Source organism: Passer domesticus, chromosome 23 (genome assembly GCF_036417665.1).
Source record: "Passer domesticus isolate bPasDom1 chromosome 23, bPasDom1.hap1, whole genome shotgun sequence".
NCBI lineage: Eukaryota > Metazoa > Chordata > Aves > Passeriformes > Passeridae > Passer > Passer domesticus.
In genome coordinates this window covers 5,483,406-5,501,814 of record NC_087496.1, presented here as the reverse complement: position 1 = coordinate 5,501,814, position 18,409 = coordinate 5,483,406, and the positions used below count along the sequence as shown (strand labels likewise).

At 49.5% G+C, this 18,409-nt stretch overlaps 2 protein-coding genes across 5 annotated transcripts; both read left to right on the top strand.

Annotated features, from left to right (window-relative positions):
• The first annotated feature begins 2,504 nt into the window (after positions 1-2,504).
• LOC135285494 (TLC domain-containing protein 5-like) lies at positions 2,505-6,029 on the top strand. 3 transcript variants are annotated; one of them, XM_064397832.1, is made up of 3 exons: positions 2,505-2,562; positions 3,298-3,494; positions 4,086-6,029. In XM_064397832.1, exons 2-3 carry the CDS (start codon positions 3,299-3,301, stop codon positions 4,586-4,588), a joined length of 699 nt encoding a protein of 232 aa, XP_064253902.1. In that variant the 5' UTR covers positions 2,505-2,562; position 3,298; the 3' UTR covers positions 4,589-6,029. The 3 variants fall into 3 exon arrangements, with proteins under 3 accessions (XP_064253902.1, XP_064253900.1, XP_064253901.1); XM_064397830.1 differs by lacking the exon at positions 2,505-2,562 and adding an exon at positions 2,817-2,884; XM_064397831.1 differs by lacking the exon at positions 2,505-2,562 and adding an exon at positions 2,859-2,884 and having other exon boundaries at positions 3,295-3,494.
• A 3,706-nt stretch (positions 6,030-9,735) lies between these two features.
• On the top strand, positions 9,736-15,235 carry LOC135285440 (TLC domain-containing protein 5-like). Of its 2 annotated transcripts, none has more exons than XM_064397717.1 (3): positions 9,736-9,823; positions 11,492-11,696; positions 12,038-15,235. In XM_064397717.1, exons 2-3 carry the CDS (start codon positions 11,498-11,500, stop codon positions 12,574-12,576), a joined length of 738 nt encoding a protein of 245 aa, XP_064253787.1. In that variant the 5' UTR covers positions 9,736-9,823; positions 11,492-11,497; the 3' UTR covers positions 12,577-15,235. The 2 variants fall into 2 exon arrangements, with proteins under 2 accessions (XP_064253787.1, XP_064253788.1); XM_064397718.1 differs by lacking the exon at positions 9,736-9,823 and adding an exon at positions 9,849-10,048.
• Positions 15,236-18,409: the final 3,174 nt, after the last annotated feature.

Below are 18,409 nucleotides of genomic sequence, written 5' to 3'. Positions count from 1 at the left end.
ATTACAAGCTATTACTGAGATGCCCTCTGGTCTTTGAGCTGTAAGGAATTTATTTTCTGTTCTCTGTTTTTGTGCTCATGTAGTATTGCTTGAGGTTGGGGTGTGCAATTGCTTGGGAATTCCATGAGATTTCAAAGCAAAAGTCAATTTTCACAGCCTGTCATCAGGAAAATGATGGTTGCAATTCCCCTCTTATTTCTCCTTTACTTTTTAATTAATTTTGGCTGATATGGATATTTAAGACTAGCAGATAAGGACAAATTTAAACACCAATCTGAACCTTTGGGCCACTCTGTCTTATTTTACTTCTTGCATGACCTTGGAGGAAGGACTTGATCCCTGATAGACAATGGTGATGAAAATCCAATTTCCTCCTCCCAGTGCTCAATTTGTGCCAAGCAGCAGAATTTAGGGAATGATGAACATCACAGCTGATTCTCCTGCCACCCATCACCGAGGACATTTATTAACCCAAACCTCAGCACAGCTGTAGTTTCCAGCTTGTTTTCACTGTGAAAATCTCAAATTATTTCATAGATTATCAGCAGTTATTTCAACAGTGAGAACTGATTGTTTACAATCAGCCTGCACGTTTTACTCAGGAATTCCTGAATTAACTCCTGGGAGCTGAGCTGTAATTTGTATTTTGCCTTCAGAGTCAAGTGACTTGGTCCAGGCTTGCAGAGGTTTCTGAGCCCCTTGATCAAAAGGGACCAAAAATAAAGCTGAATCAGCTATTTCCAATAATCTATTTACAATTTACTGTACGTCCATATGCTCTTAGATCCTTGAGAATATTCATTAAGATCCAAATGTGGCTTCTATTCCAAACCATTCCATTTGGTTCTCAGGAATTCCTCCAAGCAATTTGCTCCCACCTGCATGAGTTTTGGAATAATGTTCCTGAAAACTGGGAGGGAAACCACCAATGTATTAAAAGCTGAATACCAGCACCTGCACGTGAATATTTCCGCTGAGATCAAGGCCAAGCTGTGCCAGGCGTTGTGCAAAAACATCCTGAGGGTTCATCTCCTCCACAAAGTTTATAAACACAACGACAATTTCCCTGGGATTTATTGATAAACTGGCCCTGAGTGGGAAAACAAACACCAGCAGTTTGTTTGCTCCACAAAGAGCTCCAGCTGGAAGGGGAAGAGCTTCGCTCCCCTGCCACCCAGGAACGCTCCCAGCCTCACATCTGAGGGATTTCAAATAAACACAGCAGGAAATTCCAGCTTTCCAGGAGCAGGAGTCACCTCCCACAGCCACGGAGGAACAATGCAGGGAGCAAATTGCTCCCTGTGGGAACTCGGTGACCTCTGAGCAGCTGAGCTGTCCCCAGAGCTGTGCCTGGACTGTCCCCTGTGCCTGCCCCTCTCCAAGGAGAGCTGCTGTGGCAATTCCAGCTGCACACCAGCAGCTGGGCTGCCTCATCAATGGACATTTAGCAGTGCCCAAGTTCAAGCAAGGCTGGGGAGAACTGGGAAATTAACGAATTGATGTTGGTATTTAATTTCTTTTATTGTTCTTTGATTTCTTTCCTCCTCTGATTTCCACCTGGGAGGAGAGGGAGTGCAAGCTGGGGGAATATTCCTTGTCCTTCCCAGGTTTCCCTGTGGACTGAAGGGAGATTTTGAGCATTTCTCAGCACCCAAATGATGCCACCAAGTTCCCTCATCATTCCTGATGCTCACAGCCTTGGGATTTCCTGCTCTGGTAGAATTGGAATGGATGCTAACAGTCCAATAAAAGATTTTAGCTTAAATTCAGGCTCAGCTTTACAGATGCTCAAACTGCAGTGGGACCCCCTTTCTCTGTCCTGGGGCTCCTGCTTCAAAATGCTAGAAAAGAAGACAAAAATCAGCAAGTTTTAGCTGAAATATAAGAGCAGCCTATAATCTAGGATCCAATTAAAAGGATATTTGAGTGTATAACTCACAGGAGCATCCTGTGGAGTGGATCTCACATGGCAGATCTCACTGGGAAGGGCTCTTGTGTTCTCAATTGTTTCATTCCCAGTGTAGAGCTCTGGCTGCAGGGAAAATTTGGGTTGTTTGAGGGGACACAGTGTCAGATTTTAAAGCAAATTGAGTCAGGGATGACACAGTGCTGACACTGAGCTGGCTGGCAGGGCTTGGAAGAAGCACAGCCCTGTCCCGGTTACTCACTCCTAGCCATGAACTTGGCCCCAGCTCAGCTGCTGGCTCACTCATCCTGTTCTGCGCGTTCTGTGGCACATCTCCCTGAGCTCCGAGTGTCCGGCACCACTCCCAGCCCGTCCCGATCCCTCCGAGTCCCGCCTCAGCCTCCCCTCCCTGCAATCCGCACCAAGGCTCCCTGCACCCCCAGCTGGGAGACAGATTGGAAGGACTCCAGGACACTCAGCAAAACAATAGAAAATTTAAAAAAAAAAAGAAGAAACGAAGGTAAAGAACACCAGCACCTCCCACCCAGCCTGATCCAGCTTTACTCTCCATCACCAGGGAGGAAAACGCCCAGCCAAAATAAAATCTGGGCGTCCTCCGGGACGGCTCCAGCCGGGCGAGCCGAGGCTGGGCGGAGGTACCGAGCGCCTGTTCCCGCTTCCCCCGCCCCGTTCCCCCTTCCCTGCCCGGCCTGGCCCTGCCCCGGGGCCCGCAGCTCCGCTCCGAGCATCCCCGTCCGCCCCGGGGCAGGCACAGCGGGGCCGGGCCGGCGGGGATGCCGCGGAGCATCCTCGGGGGATGCGGCGGGGCCGGGCCGTGCCGTGCCGGGCTGGGCAGGGCTGGGAAGGGCTGGGCAGGCAGGGCAGGGACGATAAAAGGCTCCGGGAGCGCCGGCACCGCCTCCCCGGCCGGGCAGCCCCAGCCGGGCGCAGGTCCCGGGCGCGCAGAGCCGCAGCGGGGTGAGGATTTTTGGGGGTCCCGGGTACTCCCCACTCCGGATTTGGGGGTCTCGGGTACCCCCACCCCCGTGCCGGGAGGGGGTCGGGGTCTGGTCCCCCCCCGGTGCCCGAGGGCAGAGGTGCTTTGGCAGTGGGAGGGTTGGAATTCTGGATTTCCCGTTCGGGAAATTTGGAGCGGGAGGGTTGGCGTTGTGGTTTTCCCGTTCGGGAAATTTGGAAACGGTGCTAAGGGGGCTCGGGAGGTGCTCGCGGCAGGGGGAGGGGGTTTGTTCTGCTCCTTTCGGTTTTTTGTGGGGTTTTTCCCCCACCCTGTCCGGCGTTTCCATGGATGTGCTGGGTGGATGTGGAGGATGGTTGGAGTGACTTTCTGAGGGGCTGCTGCCCTCCTCACGCTGTCCCTCCGTGTCCAGCAGGATGGTTCCCATCGTCCTGGAGGTGACCTGCAGCTTTGTCACCTGGCTGTGCCTCTACAGCTGCTTCTGCCGCTGGAACAGGCAGCGTTCCTACAAGTGGAGCTGTCGCCTGGTCACCCTCCTGCACGGGCTCGTTGTCACCTGCCTGTCTGGCTATGTCATGTTCCTGGATGGCCCCTGGCCTCTGACCCACGCAGGTATGTTTGGAATCTCACCTGTGCTCACCTGTGCATCTGTCACAGGTGGAGCTAGGGGCTGGTTTCCTCTCCTCGTACAGCTGTGTGTTTAGGGTCAAATTTTGTTTAATTCTGCTGCTTCTTTTTCCACCACTTCTCACTGTTCATCCTTTTGTTATTTTAATTTTTTTTTTTTTTGGCTTGTCCATGTACAAATTAGAAGTTTCCAGGTTGGCACTTTGAGTTTACTGCAGCATCAGGCGTAGTAAGGTGTGGAGAACAAAGTGCTTTTGCATCTTGAAGGGTGTAATAACTCCTGAAATTCAGCTGCAGGGTTTTGCTGGCTGGTCTCTATTGTTAAACCTCTGATAATCTGCTGATGGAGGTCTGGCTTTCCTAAAAGGCTGGAAGGAGAAGGGAAGCAGCAGGGGAACAGGATGGGCTGGGCAGGCTGGGGTGTGAAGTGGAAGCAGAACCAAATATCCCTAATTCCTGGCACTTGGATGAGGCTGGAAATTTAGGAGGAGAGAAGCACAATCAACTTGTACTGATATGTAAAGTAGAAAAAAATCTTAAATAAAACCCCAGGCTTATGCACATCTTCCATTCCAGGTTCACCAAACACCCCTCTCCAGATCCACGTGCTGTCCCTAACCTTGGGCTACTTCCTCTTTGACCTGGGCTGGTGCCTGTACTTCCAGAGCGAGGGGGACCTGATGCTGCTCCACCACACCCTGAGCATCTGCGGCATGATCCTGGTGCTGGGGCTGGGCAAATCCGCCACCGAGGTGAACGCCGTGCTGTTTGTCAGCGAAATCACCAACCCCCTGCTCCAGACCCGCTGGTTCCTGCGGGAGATGGGCTCCTACCACACTTTCCTGGGAAAAGCGGTGGATTTCCTCTTCGTGCTCCTCTTCCTGGTGCTGAGGATCGGGGCGGGAGCGTGGATCATGTACGGCATGGTGACGTCCCCCGAACCCAACTGGCTCCTCAAGGCTGGGGGCCTGGCCATGTACGTGGTGTCCTTGGGGTTCATGGTTGAAATTTGTCGATTTGTAAGGAGGAAAATGTGGAAAAAAGCCCCTTCCCCGGATGCACAGTCTCTTCAGGAGTAGGAGTGCACCTGTGGAAATTTCTTGGCTGCTCGTTAATGGGTTGTAGAGGATGATCCCCTGGATTTGGGGCCTGGCTGCTGGAGCTTGTTCCTGTGAAAAGAACTCCTAAAATGACACAAAATTGACTTTCTGCTGCCCCTGGAGGAGATGGATCGGTGCTAGGAACATGGAAAAGCTGTGCGAAGAGGGATTTGAGTGGAAACTGAGGAGCCTGGCACTGATTCCCTGAGTTCTCCAGCAATGGCACAGTCCCAAGGAGGGTGGCAATGCCAGAGATGATCAATCTGCAGCTAATAATTGCACAGTTTGTGTGTTCTGTCCTCATTTTCAATGCAGACTTATTTGACAGCGTAGAGAAAATCAAATATGAAAAATCCCATTTTCCTGCCAGTGGGACTGGGTAAGGGGCGTGACCTGGCAAAGATTTCCTGAGCCTCACCCTCCTTAATAATCCTGGATTTGGACAATGTGCTTGGCTAAATACTCGAGTGAAAGACTCTGAACAAGACTGAAGTGCTTGCAGGGGTGTAGTGGGGTTGTCCTTTGAGTGTGAAGTGATGGTACTCAAGATGAGGCCGTGTTTTACCTCCTTGTTTTTAATGACACATTTCCTTTACTCCTTTTTTAACACTTCCATCGGGGCAGGTGCTGATCTCAGAGCAGAGTGATTTCTCTGGGACTGACTCAGGGCCTCACAAACAAGAGTCAGGAATTAGACTTGTTCTTATAAACTCCATGAGCAGGTGTTGGCCTAGGCTGGGATTGCTTAAGAAGAATAATCAGGCTTTTTGTGGGAGAGGGGGGATAGTGAAGAGCCCCCCTGGATGCTCTTTCTGTTCTGGGGCTGGCTCATTTGCAAGCCACTTAAGCTGAATTTATGGCTGATGAGTCAAAAATGTGATTATTTCCAGGGGTGACAGGAAAGTTTAGGCAGATCCACACCAGCAGGCCTCAGAGCATGGAACAGTTCTCTCGTTTTCTTTACCTCTCAGAATCGTGTTCTGACACTTTCCCTGGGGTTTTAATGTGAATTTCCCTCTGTTCAAGGCCACAGTTCAGATTTGGTCTCCTCCAAAAGCCTCTCTGAGAGCTGAGAAGCAAATGCAGAGGTGAGGGAGGGGAGCAGTGGGGACGCAGCTCCTCCACTGCCTTTATCTCACTGAATTTGGCCCTGTTCAGGGCAGATATCAGCCTTTGGCTGGGGCTCCTCAAGGTGTCTGGAGAGATTAAAAAATAACCTGAAATAACCTCACTTTGGAGACATCCACTGAAGGCATTGCAGCTGTGAACCCGGGCAAGTTCCTGGGCCAATATTTTTGGGAAAGCAGGAGCCAGAGTGGCCTCCTGAGGTGTGGGCACCTGCCAGGCTCTCTGTGTTCTTCCAAAAACTCCTCCGAGTCACGGGACTTCTAATAAAAACATGTTCTCTTTTGAAAAAGAACCGATGGCTGTGATGTTCTTTTGTTCTGGGTCTTGAGGAGGCAGCAGGAGTGAGGGCTGAGGGCTTGAGGGAAGGCTGAGGATGCCAAAGTCACTGGTGCATTCCCTTTGTGCAGCTCAGGAAGCACAGAGGAAATGAGGAAAGGTGAGGTCAGGAAGGTGAGGAAATGAGCCCAGGCTGAGCCAGGAGCCCTGGAGGTCAGGCTGGAGCTGTGAGGCTCAGGTCTGTGAGCAATGCACCCACAACCTGCTTTGCCAATGAATCAGTGCTGCAGAGAGCTTGGGAGCCCCCAAACTGAGGGGTTTGCTCTTGCTGGACACAAGAATAATTTAAATTCAGGCCATGGCCTCCTCCATATTTTGTTTTTTCTCTGCCTCTCTGGTTTCACTGAGGCAATGCCCAGTTCTGAAGGGTTGCAGGGTAATTTGTCTGTGGTTTTTTTGGAGAAGCAATCAAAAGCATGAGAACATCTTGGGGTTTATAAGATGTCCTAATTCACCACTGAGTGGCTGGTTCTGGTTGTTTCTGCTCCTGCTGGGCCGGGGCTCTGGTGTCTGGAGTTGAGGAGAGTCTGGATTGGCTTCCAATGAGAAAAACCTCTTCTTTCAGCTGAGGGACAGCACTGGGAGAGTACCCCAGGGCAGCCAGACTGCTTGTGCAAGCAGAGCTGCCTGGGGAGGTCTGGTGTAAAATAAGTGCCCTCAGGTTCTCATCTGCCAAATCACACCCAAGGATAATTTTAGTGCTGAACCCTCTAATGTGATGATAGAAAATCACCCAGCTCCACTAGCCCACTGTATTTCCTATTTCAAAGAATGTGATTTTTCATGGAGGTGCCTGCTTTTAATCTGTCAAATATCCCTGAGGGCTTTTACAGCAACAAAAGATGAATTTTAGTAACGGTCTGTTGAACTCCCAGGTTTCCAGCTCTTGTTTATTCCCAGTTTAATTGTGGACAAGGAGTTTCCCAGTGTGGGTATGGTAATAAATACATTCTGTGATGCTTTTCAGTGCTGTGAGCTCTGGTTAGAACAGCTCCAGGAGAGCAGGGGGAGGCTGTGGCTGTACTAGATGAGGCAGCAGTGTGCAAACAACTGTCTGCAGAGGTTCCTGCCCCGAGCTGTTTTGCTGAACTCTGATCATCTGCAGACCAAACGAGCCAGTGCAACGCAGCCCATTGAAATGGCTGACTCTGCACAAAGCAAACAGGAAAATTGGTCTATAAAGCTGCACCTCACTTCTGGTACAATCCACAGGGAGGTGATTTCACTCACTGCCTTGCACCTCACTGTGCAAAGTTTGTGCTAGAAACAAAAAAAAAAACAAAAAAACCAAACAAACAAAAAAAAACACCCCACAACTTCTGTGTCCCACCTCCAGCATGAAATGATCTGTGCCTTGTTAGGACTCTGAGTTCTCCTCTGTGAACAATTCTGTTTTTCTTCCTGGCTGCTCAGAGAATCCCAGAGTGGTTTGGGTTGGAAGGGACCTTAAAGATCATATTATCCCAAAAAATCCCTTGCTTCTATCCCAGGTTGCTTCAAGCCCCATGCAACGTGGCCTTGGGCAGGCACAGCTTCTCCGGGAATTCCATCCCAGCTCCTCATCACCCTCACATCCAAGAATTTTTTCCCTAATATTCCACCTAACCGTGCTCCTAATGTGAAAACATCAGCCCTATAATCTCCTGTCTGCCCATGTTTTTCTTTGTCCTAAGCTAAATATTAAAGCAGCTCCATCTCAGCTGTTATTGAGGCTACTGGAGGGCCAGCAGAGGTGGAGGGAGGAAGATGAGAACTCAGATTTGTCAGAGAGGCAAATGCACCATTAATGCTCACAAGGATGTGCTGAAGTAGCAGGAGGATGAGCATTTTGTAGCAGTAGGAACCTGTACCTGGCCTGAACTGGAAAAGTAAGATCTGTATCTTGTTGGACACCCAGCTGAAAGCACTAATTATGAGTGCTGTAAGAGGCAGGTCAACCACTCCCACCGTCTGCATTTCAAAAGGTAAAACTTGACGGGATGAAGGAAAAAACCAACCCCATGTTTTTGGGTGTTTTGGCTGAAACTCGTGAAAGGCGGAGGAAATTTGGTAGCTGCTTTAGGTGTCCTGCTTAAACCCTGAATTTGGGATGTGGAAGGGAGCAGAGAGAATGGGCAGCAATAATGCCTGCAGTGAGAAGAAACTGCTGGGCTTGGTAACTGCTGCATAAGGAGGGGATGGAGGGGATGTGCAGGCAGGGTGTGAGCTCTCCCAGCCCTCTGCAGCTGCACTGCTCCATTCCGGGTGACAAAACCCCTCGGGGGATGTCACCCTGGACTGCTGCTGCTCTGAGTGCTCCTCTCTGAACATCTCTGGTTTATTTCCTGGCTGCTCATAGAATCTCAGAGTGGTTTGGGTTGCAAGGGACCTTAAAGATCATCTCATTCCAAAAATTCCCTGCTTCCCCTGGATCCCAAAAATCCCCTGCTTCCCCTGGATCCCAAAAATCCCAGGGTATGGAAACACATCTTTTTCATGAGTAGGTGTGGAAAAGACCTCGGTATTGTTACAACTCCTTCCTCTTTCCACCAGCCTCCTCCAGCTGGTCAATCCCTTTTCTCACATCAGGATTCTCCCTCATCTGCTCTGAGTCTGGACTTGGAGCATTAAGGATGTGAATGGAGATGCCTGCCCTGACACGGCTCTGGAGCTCTGCAGAAGTTCTGCTCACAGGTGTGAGGAGAGCTGGGTGTGCTTTGTGCCTGTAAAACGCCGGGTGTGCTTTGTGCCTGTATCTCTGTGGCACACACGGGGTGATTGCAGCGGGCAGGGTGGATGTGGGACTGGTTTCTGTGTCCCCGGGCTACCGTGGTGCTCCTCTAGGTGTGCCCGTGGGGACACGACCTGGTGTGGCAGCTGGGCTGAACGGGTGAAGGGTTTGGAGGGGCCACAGGAGGAGAGGATGAGGGCATTTGGCTGGTTTCACCTGCAGGAGACAATTTGGGGTCTGCAGCTTCCTTACTCTGTGATCAGGGACAGGCTGGAGCTGTGCCAGCAGAGATTGAGGTTGGATATAGGGAAAAGAGGGTGCTGGGCACTGCCCAGGCTCCCCAGGGAATGGGCACGGATCCAAGAGCCCCAGGAGCTTTGGGACACTGCTCCGAGGCACAGGGTGGGGTTGGTGGGGTGCAGGAACAGGAGCTGGGCTCACCATCCTGGTGGATCCTGCAGGGAGGGCAGGGATGTGCTCCTTCCCAGGGATGTGCGGCTCCCAAGGATGTGCTCCTTCCCAGCGATGTGCTCCTACCCAGGGATGTGCTCCTTCCCAAGGATCTGCTCCTTCCCAGGGATGTGCTCCTTCCCCAGGATCTGCTGCTTCCCAGGGATGTGCTCCTTCCCAAGGATCTGCTCCTTCCCAGGGATGTGCTCCTTCCCCAGGATCTGCTCCTTCCCAGGGATGTGCTCCTTCTCAAGGATGTGCTCCTTCCCAGGGATGTTCCCCTTCCCAAGGATGTGCTCCTTCCCAGGGATATCAATGATGTGCTCCTTCCCAGGGATGTGCTCCTTCCCAAGGATCAGCTCCTTCCCAGGGATGTGCCCCCACCCAGGGATGTTCACTTTCCCAGGGATGCTCTGCGGGGCCGCGGGCCGCCTTTCCTGCCATCCTGCCGCCCCTATCCCCTCCTCCCATCCCTCCTCCTCCTCCTCCTCCTCATCCCATCGCTGCCGTCCCTCCTCCCGGCCGCCAGGCGCCCCTCGGCCGCCGCTCGCTCCGTGATCCGGGGCGGCTCCGGCAGCGCGGCCCGGCAGGTGGGTGCTGGGGAAGGCTCCTGTCCCTGTCCCTGTCCCTGTCCCTGTCCCTGTCCCTGTCCCCAGGGGCCGGGGCGCTGCATCCCGCGGGGCGCGGAGGATGGGCGGGCGCGCAGGCGGTGCCCGGGGATGCGGATCCTGCTGGTGCTGTGGTCCGGGAGCTCCTCCATCTTCCCGCTGGCTCGGAAAAAATGTGGATAACGGGATAGCGGTGCTTTGCTGGAGGTGCCCATATGGGTTTTAATCGTTTTCGGGGTGTTCTGCGCGGGTTTTAGGCATGTGCGTTTGTTGTAGAGGCTGATTTCATTCAGGGCCTCATTGCTACCGGTGATGAAAATTATAATACAATATATATTATATATAATAGATACATAATAATATATAATATAATATGACATTGTATATAATATAATATAATATAATATAATATAATATAATATAATATAATATAATATAATATATAATATAATATATAATATGATATTATGATATGATAATATAATATAATACATTGACATAATACATTACTATAATATAGCAATATAATATATTAATATAATACATGATATAATATAACAAAATAATATATAAGATAATATATAATATTATATAAAATATATATGGAAATACATAATTTTATCTATGATTGCATGTTATTTGTTAATTTCTTGTGTATATGTATACTATATAGAACTATTTATTTATTATATAGGGTTATTTGTTATTTATTTGTTATTTATTTGTCATTTATTGTTCTGTAATTATTGCTGCTTTTTAAATTATATTGGCCTTCCTAGCATCAACCCCTTTTGTCACATCAGAATTCTCCCTTCCTTATCTGCTCTGAGTCTGGGCCTGGAGCGCCAGGGATGTGAATGGAAGTGCCTGCTCAGAGCAGTTAATCCCATCCCTATTTCATCTCCCCACGTTCCCAAGGCCCATTAAAACATAAAAGTTTTGTTTATCCAGCCTCCAGTCATGCCTGGGAATGCTCCAACAGGCCAGACAGGAAGGTTGGGCTTTGCAGCTCTGACTCCTCATCCCGTGAGGTCCCTCTGGTGCTGCCCAGGCCTGGGGGTGAGGCCGGAGCTGGGCAGCAGGTGCCAGTGCAGCTTTGGCACAACTGGAAATTCCTGTATCCCAAAGCCTGACTCAGCTCTTCTGCTGCACTGCCCTGCACGCTCAGGAGCAGTGAGACACACATTTCGTGGGAAGGCATTATATGAACGAGGTGTGGAACAGAGTAATGTGTATTTGGAGGGTTTCAGCACCATCCACAAGTGTTTATGTGCTGTAATTTTGTTCTGGCAATTTGTCTTTTGCTTGTTTGAGAGATTGTTGCACGGTGTGTGTGAGGGAAAATGTATAAAAGAAATACTGCTGCAAAAAGAAATCTTTACAGTAATGGATTCTTATTATTTTGCATCCAAAAGATTTGGAGGTTTTGGTGCCAGTAAGGATGAAATGAAGCTTGCAGTGAGGAGAATAAAGTGGTTCTCACACAGAGAAAATGTGCCAGGAGCAAGCAGCCCTGTCAGGAAGCAGCTCTGCACGCTCAGGGCCGGGATGGTTACGGAGCAAAGCCGTGCTGGGCTGTGCTGGCACTGCCACAGGCTCGACCTCCTGCTCACTTTGTCCTTCTGATCCCTTGTGTCCTGCTCTTCCCAGGACAGGATGCTGTTCCCGCTGCCCCTGCGTGCAGCCTGCAGCCTGCTGGCCTGGTTCTGCCTCTACAAGTGGTTCTGCCACCGCTACCGGCACCGGAACCTCGAGTGGAGCTGCAGGCTGGTCACGCTGACCCACGGCATCCTGGCCACCTGTCTGTCTGCTTACATCGGCTTCATCGACGGCCCCTGGCCCCTGAGCCACCCAGGTGAGCGAGGAAACGGTGATGCCACCTCCCCTGGGGCTCTCCTGGCACCTCAGTCCCCAGCTCACTCAAGGGATGGTGCCTGCAGTGGTATCTCAGCCGCTTTGTGGTGGGAAGCCCCAGAGGAATGGAGAGCCTGTGCTGTATTTTGCTGGTGTAATGCCCCTCCCCAGCTGTGGTTTGGCAGAGCGTGTGACCTCGTGTGTGGCCATTACGTGTGCGGACTAACAACTGTGGCATTGTCACTCTGGGGACTTCCATGGCCGGGCTGTCACCAGTGCCACCCCTGCACTGTCACACACCCTGTCACCTCCACGCTTTAAATCTCTGCTTTCACCTTTCAGGGTCGCCCAACACAACCCTTCAGGTGCACGGGCTGTGCCTTAGCTTGGGCTACTTCATCTTCGACCTGTGTTGGTGCGTGTACTTCCAGACGGAGGGTGCCCTGATGCTGGCCCACCACCTGGTGAGCATTGTGGGCATCGCCGCCTCCTTGGCCCTGGGCGAGTCGGCCGCGGACGTCAACGCCGTCATCTTCGGCAGCGAGATCACCAACCCGCTGCTGCAGGCCCGCTGGTTCCTCAAGGAGCTGGGCCGCTACCACACCTTCACGGGCGACCTGGTGGATTTCCTCTTCGTGGTGCTCTTCACGGGCGTGCGCATCGGCATGGGGGCCTGGCTGATGTACTGCGAGCTGGCCTCGCCCAGGCCGCGCTGGTACATCAAGCTGGGAGGGGTCATCATGTACGTGGTGTCCTGGGTGTTCATGGTCAGCATCTGCCGCTTCGCCCGCAGGAAGAGCATGAGGAAGTACCAGGCCTGGAGGAGCCGCAGGAGCCACGAGCTGGGCTGGAAAAGCAACGGGCACCTCAAAAGCCACTGAGTGGAGGATGAGCGAAGAGTTCCTCGAGTTCGCGGGCTGGCAAGGAGGGGGATCGTGCCTGAAATGCCACTGTTGGGAGAGGAGCCAACGCACGTTAGCGGTTCTGGAGCCAAGTTTATCCCTGGCCTAACTCCACTGAAATCCATGGAGCTGTGCCACGGATTCGCTGGGTCTGCAGTGCTCGGCCTGGCACAGGCTGGCACGGTGTGCACACAAGCATGGCCTGAACGAGGAGGGAAGGAAGGGCTGATTTTATAGACTAAGCATAGCTAGTCCAGCAGTGCAGGTGTAAATAGTGATGTGTGTAGGCAGCTCCTTCAGGATCTAGGAAGAGAGGAGGAGGTAACGCTAGGTCTCCATGTCCAGTGTCCTGTGCAGTCTAGGCAGCTAGAGTGACTCTCTGTGCTGGTAGGAAGAAGTGTTCTGGTGTTGCATCCAAGCTGGGATTCCTGGCTCTTCCACCACCCCGTTGTGTGACCTTGGGCCAGTCTCACAACTGGAACTCTGTGCCTAATTCCCCCTCTGTGACTTGGGGGAGATGGAGCTGCTCCATCTGTCATGCACTTTCAGATTTTTACTTGAGAGGTGCTACATGAAAAAAGTGATGGTTGTTAGCTGCACTTGGTTCATCATTCCTGTGTTTCCCTTGGGAGAAACGACTTTGGTGGTCCAGCTAGAGCGAGACTCTAGAAAAATCAGTATTTTAGGTAGGTTGTTATTTCCTGCCCTTTCTAACTCCTTTTAATAACTTATTCATTAACATATTGATAACTTATTTTCTGTAGTGTCCAGAAGCTCTAATCAGCACTGCCTAATTACAGGATTAGGTGCTCTGTGAATACACCCAAAGACACAGACCCAGAAGGGAAATTTTTTTCCTTAATTTTCCCTCTTCTTCCCTGACTGTTAAAGCTCCCCTACAAACACTGCTTTTAGCTCCTTGGGTAACCAGCACACTCCACTTTGAGAAGCCCCATCAGGATTTGCCAGTCAGGGGTTTTCTTGCTGATGATCCAAGCCCTGATTTTGCCTCCAGAACACCAAAATTCCCTCTGCTGTACCCCAAATCCAAACTGGGATTTCTGGTTGCCCAGAATGTGCCCTGTGGTAGCCACAGACTGACCTTGGCTCTCCTTCATCTGAACTGATGCCTTGATCCCTGGGCTTTGATTTCCCTCTGACTGTGTCTGAGTCACTTTATAAAAGTGAACATTTAGAGGGTCAGAGAGCTTAGTAATTAAAGAAATGAGAGGCCCAGAATCTGGTCTTTTTAAAGCAAAAATAAACCTGACTGTGAGAAAAATAAGCATTACTTATCCAGTCCCATTTGTAGGGAAAAACCATGCCCAGCTGGCAGCATCTGGAGTTTATTTCATTGCATGTCCTTAAGCTGTTCCTTTGTTTTTGCTGTGATTTTTAGCATTTCCTTTGAGCCTCCAGTGCAGCTCAGGTGCCCCCTTTTGCTTGAGCCTTGCTTGCTGCAGCCAAAGACCTGAAGAAGCCCCAAAAAAACCCCTTCAGATGAGCAGAGCCAACTGATGAGCTGGTCCTGGAGAGGAAACTTGATTCATCCAGCACTATCAAGCCTTGAAAGGACACCAGAAGGGCTGGTTAGGGCTTGCTGGTTCTTTTCCCCAGCTCTGCTGCTCTGTTGAGCACATCCAGGAGCCTTTTTGCCTCAACTTAACCCACTTTGGGAAGTGGGTCCAGTCTAACCTACCTCACAGGGTGTTTCCATTTAGCACCAAGCCACCTCTGATGGATTCCGGGTGGTTTGTGTCAGGCTGTGCTGTATAAAATTGCTTTGAGTGAAGCACTTCCTGCTATGAGCCATCAGCAGCGCTTTGTCACCTGAGCTGGGCACTTCCCAGCATCCCAAAAGCAGGAGCGAGGTGTTTTGCAAAGGTGCTAAAGGGCAGGAGTGAGCTGGACACCCTCACAACCATCCCTGAGCTGAGGAAAAGGGGTCTGCTGGCTTTTCAGGATTGCAGGAATCTGGAGCTAAAAGAGTCTCAAGCACTGAGCAGGGAATGAGGGCTTTCAGCAGCAGCTCCTGCAGAAATGCAGGTGAAAACAGGCTGGTCCTTCCTGGGGAGCTGCTGAGTGCCCACCATGAAGAGTTTGCAGGTGGTTTGGGCTCTGAGCTTTGCTCAGGGTTGGGGTGCAGCTTTTTGGGGTCCCAGCCCTTACCTGCCCAGGTGGGTGAGGATGGCAGTGACTGCAGTATCTGAATCACCTTTCTGAAGACAGTTTGAAATAAAGTGGTTTGAGTGGTCCCATGTTCTGAACGGGGGAAACTCGGTTGGAAGAAGGAGAGCACTGCTCAGCTCTGAGGCTTTAGAAGGTAAACAAAAAAACCCCCAAAAGGGCAATTAGAAATGGCTTTATGAGGCAGAGCAAGGCCTTGTAACCCATTTAGTGGGCTCCAGCATAGAATCACAGACCCAAAAGTACAAATTCCAAGCTGTGGAGCACAGGGTGGGACCTGTCCTCAGGCTAGTCCATAGTGGCTGGAGCAAACTGTGAGAGGAAACTGCAGAACTAGTGTGAAATAATAACTTGTGTCTGAATTACTGTGTAATAGCAACTAATGTTCCACCAGTGAATGGTGTAGATGCTTTGTATTATGTTTTATAAAAATAAAGATTATTTAATTATATGAGGAATTGGGTTTCTCTGTTTGGGTGCTGCTCTGAAGTCACAGGTTGCACTTGATGGTTCTGGAGGGCTTTTCCACCCTCAAAGATTCAGTGGTTCAATAGGATGGAGCAAAATTCTTCCCTTGGTTTTCCATGCCCTGGATGCCACGGGAGAAGATTCTCCTGTGTTTCCACACTGTGAGCTCTTCCCAATCATAAATTCAGATTATTGCCCAGGAAAGCCGTGTGGTGGAGTGTTGGTAAACAACACTCAGCTTGCTGATGGCCACAGCCAGAGACCCAGAACGCTCAAAGTCTTCCCTTCTATAAATAGTTAAGCCAATTTAGTTGTTTGCATGTAACCCTTAAGTCCAGCTTAAACCCCTCCAGCACTGGGGAGCAGCTGCTGAGCAGCACTGAGCCCTCTGGAGATGTTTTCTCTTCACAGCCTGGGGGTGGAGGGGTCTCAGAGCCTGCAAGAATTGGTGCTGGCACTTTGTTGAACCTCTGAGGTAGTTCCAGAAGCAGAGAAGAAAGTACAGCAGAGTTCTGGAGCTTTGCTTCAGAGCTGCAAGTGTCTCACAGGTCTCGTGTCTTCAGAAGTGACAAAATGTGGCATTGTCAGTGGTCAGATGTGCTTTGTCTGTGAAAAGTGAAAGCTGCCCCTCTACACCCAATTAATTTCGGTTTTTGTCATCCTATTATGTCTTTACAGGCAACCCTGCTGCCTGCCTTTTGCTTCTCCTGCTGGCCCTGCAGTCGAGCTTTGTAAAATTAACCTCCTCTATCAGTCCTCTGCCCTCTCTTTGTAGCTGAACTCCTTATTTGGACTTGAAAAAACTGAATTTTTTTTTATATTCACAGCTTTGTTCCCTTGCAGCAGTAGTCCAGGCACTGATGTAAAAGCAGCATTTAAAGTCTTTGAAATCTGCTATTACATTAATACCATGGGGTTTGCCGTGTCCAAAGAAGTCAAAGCCCTGTTTTGCCTCAAGTTCCAGGGGCAGCTTGGCAGCTGACAGGTCAACAGCGTAAAAGATCCTTAGAAAATTACTAAAAGAAGAAATATAACAGATCAAGGTACATGGAAAAGCTTCTGTAAAGTAATAAAGGTTTACAGGCAGATAAATTTTATATGGGAAGAAGGAAGTTTCAGATTCTCAGATGTTACAAAACACAGATTTTCAGCAGCGCTGAAAATGTAGTGCTGTTTGTGCCACAATCCTCAAATGTGAAATTACATTCTCTAGTTCTTTAGATTTTACCTCTTACTTTTTAATCCCCCCGTCCAGCCAGAGATGGAGAAAGAGAAGAAAACTCAGGGTTCGATGTCCAGCAGATTCCTCTGTCCTTGCTGCTTTCATTATGGAATGAAAGCTCAGTGCTGTAAAAATGCTGACTGCCCCATGGATTATCCAGATTTAGGAACTGTAATAAGCTGTCACTCTAGAAGCTCTGCTAGATTAGGCTCAAAATGTCTCAAAATTAGTCTCAAAATCAGCAAAGCTTTGTGTCCCACACCAGCCCTGGGTGCATTTCCAGCATTTCCAGAGTGCAGGACTGTAGGGAGCAAATCTGGTGCCCATTTTAAGGTGGGAGATAAAAAAAGGCTTGGAAATTGCACAGAAATGTGGAGCACAGCACAAATTTATTTGTGGATTAGGTCCTCTGTTCATTAGGAGTCACAAATTTCTAGGCACATTTGGGAAATGAACTCGGGAATTATTTCCCCTGTGCTTTTTCCCTCCAAGGTGGAAAGGTTTGGCTTTTGGCTTGCAAAACCAGCAGAAAAACAGGAGCTGGATGAGCAACTTGTTATGAGCATTTACAGTTCAAAATACCTGAGCATTCTCTCACTGGCTTGAAATTGATTACTTATAATGAGCAAAAGAGTCTTTACCCACTTGATTTTTGTGGTGGAGCTCAGCCAAACTCAGCTGATCATCCCATGTGAAACACAAACTGGAATTTTTCTGAAAGAATAAATGCTCCTAGGCACAGTTTATCCACACTTAAAGCATCACTTTTTGCAGATTTTTCTCTCTTTTTATGCCGAGCTGACAGCGGTGCAAACCCCCTCGGAGCATCCCAGAGCTCCAGGATCCCAGACCTCTTGGGAATGTTCTTTTTCCCAAATTCCTCACCTTTTACCTGCCCGGGAGCTCAGGTTGGAGGAGCCATTCGAGGCTTTCCCAGCAGATGGCAACAGCTCCTCGGTGCGAGCCTGGGAAAGGGGGTTTGGCCAAAGGATCCTCGCTCAACACTTCCTCTCTAAATCTGATTTTACAGGAGCCCCTCTAAAGCACCTCCAAGGATCTGACCATTATTTTAAGACAAAATAATAAGTTTTAATCCATAGGAATGAATCTCCTCCCCGTCAGGGTCCTGCTTAGCTCTGCTGTGGACTGAAAAACAGACTGAGGAGATTAGAGAATCACAAAATGGTTTTGTGTTGGAAGAGACGTCAAAGATCATCTTGCTCCAACCCTGCTGCCACGGGATAGTTCTGTGTGTAAATTTAGGTGAAGTGACAACTTCAGAGCTCAACAAAAAAAATAAAAAATAATGGGCACACTGTAATTGCTTATTGATTTCCTCACCCTGTATTTCAGGCTGTAAAAGAGAATTATCATAAATATCTATCTTAATCTAAGTATGTAACCAGCTCCCACCAAAAGAAAAATCAGCATCTGCAGAAAAGAGAAGCAGTAACAGTTTCAGAATCTATGTCTTAGGATTTCCTCCAGCTAATTGTTCTCGTTATGTTGTCATGCACAATAAAATGTAATTAAAGTAATAAAAAAGCATCGAGGCCTAATATGCAAATGCTGGGCCTGCCAGGAATCAGATCTCCCAGGAGCTTTCCCCTCTCCAGGCAGAGTACTCGATGTTCCCAAAGTTAAAAGAAGGGAGGGATTTATTGCAGAGAAGATGCAATAAAGAGATATATAATAAATAAATATAGATATATGGAGGCATTCAGTCACTTCATCAGCACTGATGACTGTACTGCACACAGCTGCAGAAGGAGAGGCAGACGTGGCTGCTTGTCTTGCACTCCCACACTTTATTTATTTATTTTCTTCCCCCCGAGCCTCTATTTTCCCCTAAAAGGAAACCAAAAAAGGAAGTATAAATGTCCTGCGTATATACGTGAAGTATCATGAACATGACTTCATCCCACGCTTCCCCTC

Bases quoted from the DNA above. Each gene is read 5' to 3' on its own strand.
- LOC135285494 (XM_064397832.1), top strand. From the start codon at position 3,299: ATGGTTCCCATCGTCCTGGAGGTGACCTGCAGCTTTGTCACCTGGCTG. The intron at 3,495-4,085 runs GTATGTTTGGAA...CTTCCATTCCAG, and splicing joins CTGGCCTCTGACCCACGCAG to GTTCACCAAACACCCCTCTC.
- LOC135285440 (XM_064397717.1), top strand. From the start codon at position 11,498: ATGCTGTTCCCGCTGCCCCTGCGTGCAGCCTGCAGCCTGCTGGCCTGG. The intron at 11,697-12,037 runs GTGAGCGAGGAA...TTCACCTTTCAG, and splicing joins CTGGCCCCTGAGCCACCCAG to GGTCGCCCAACACAACCCTT.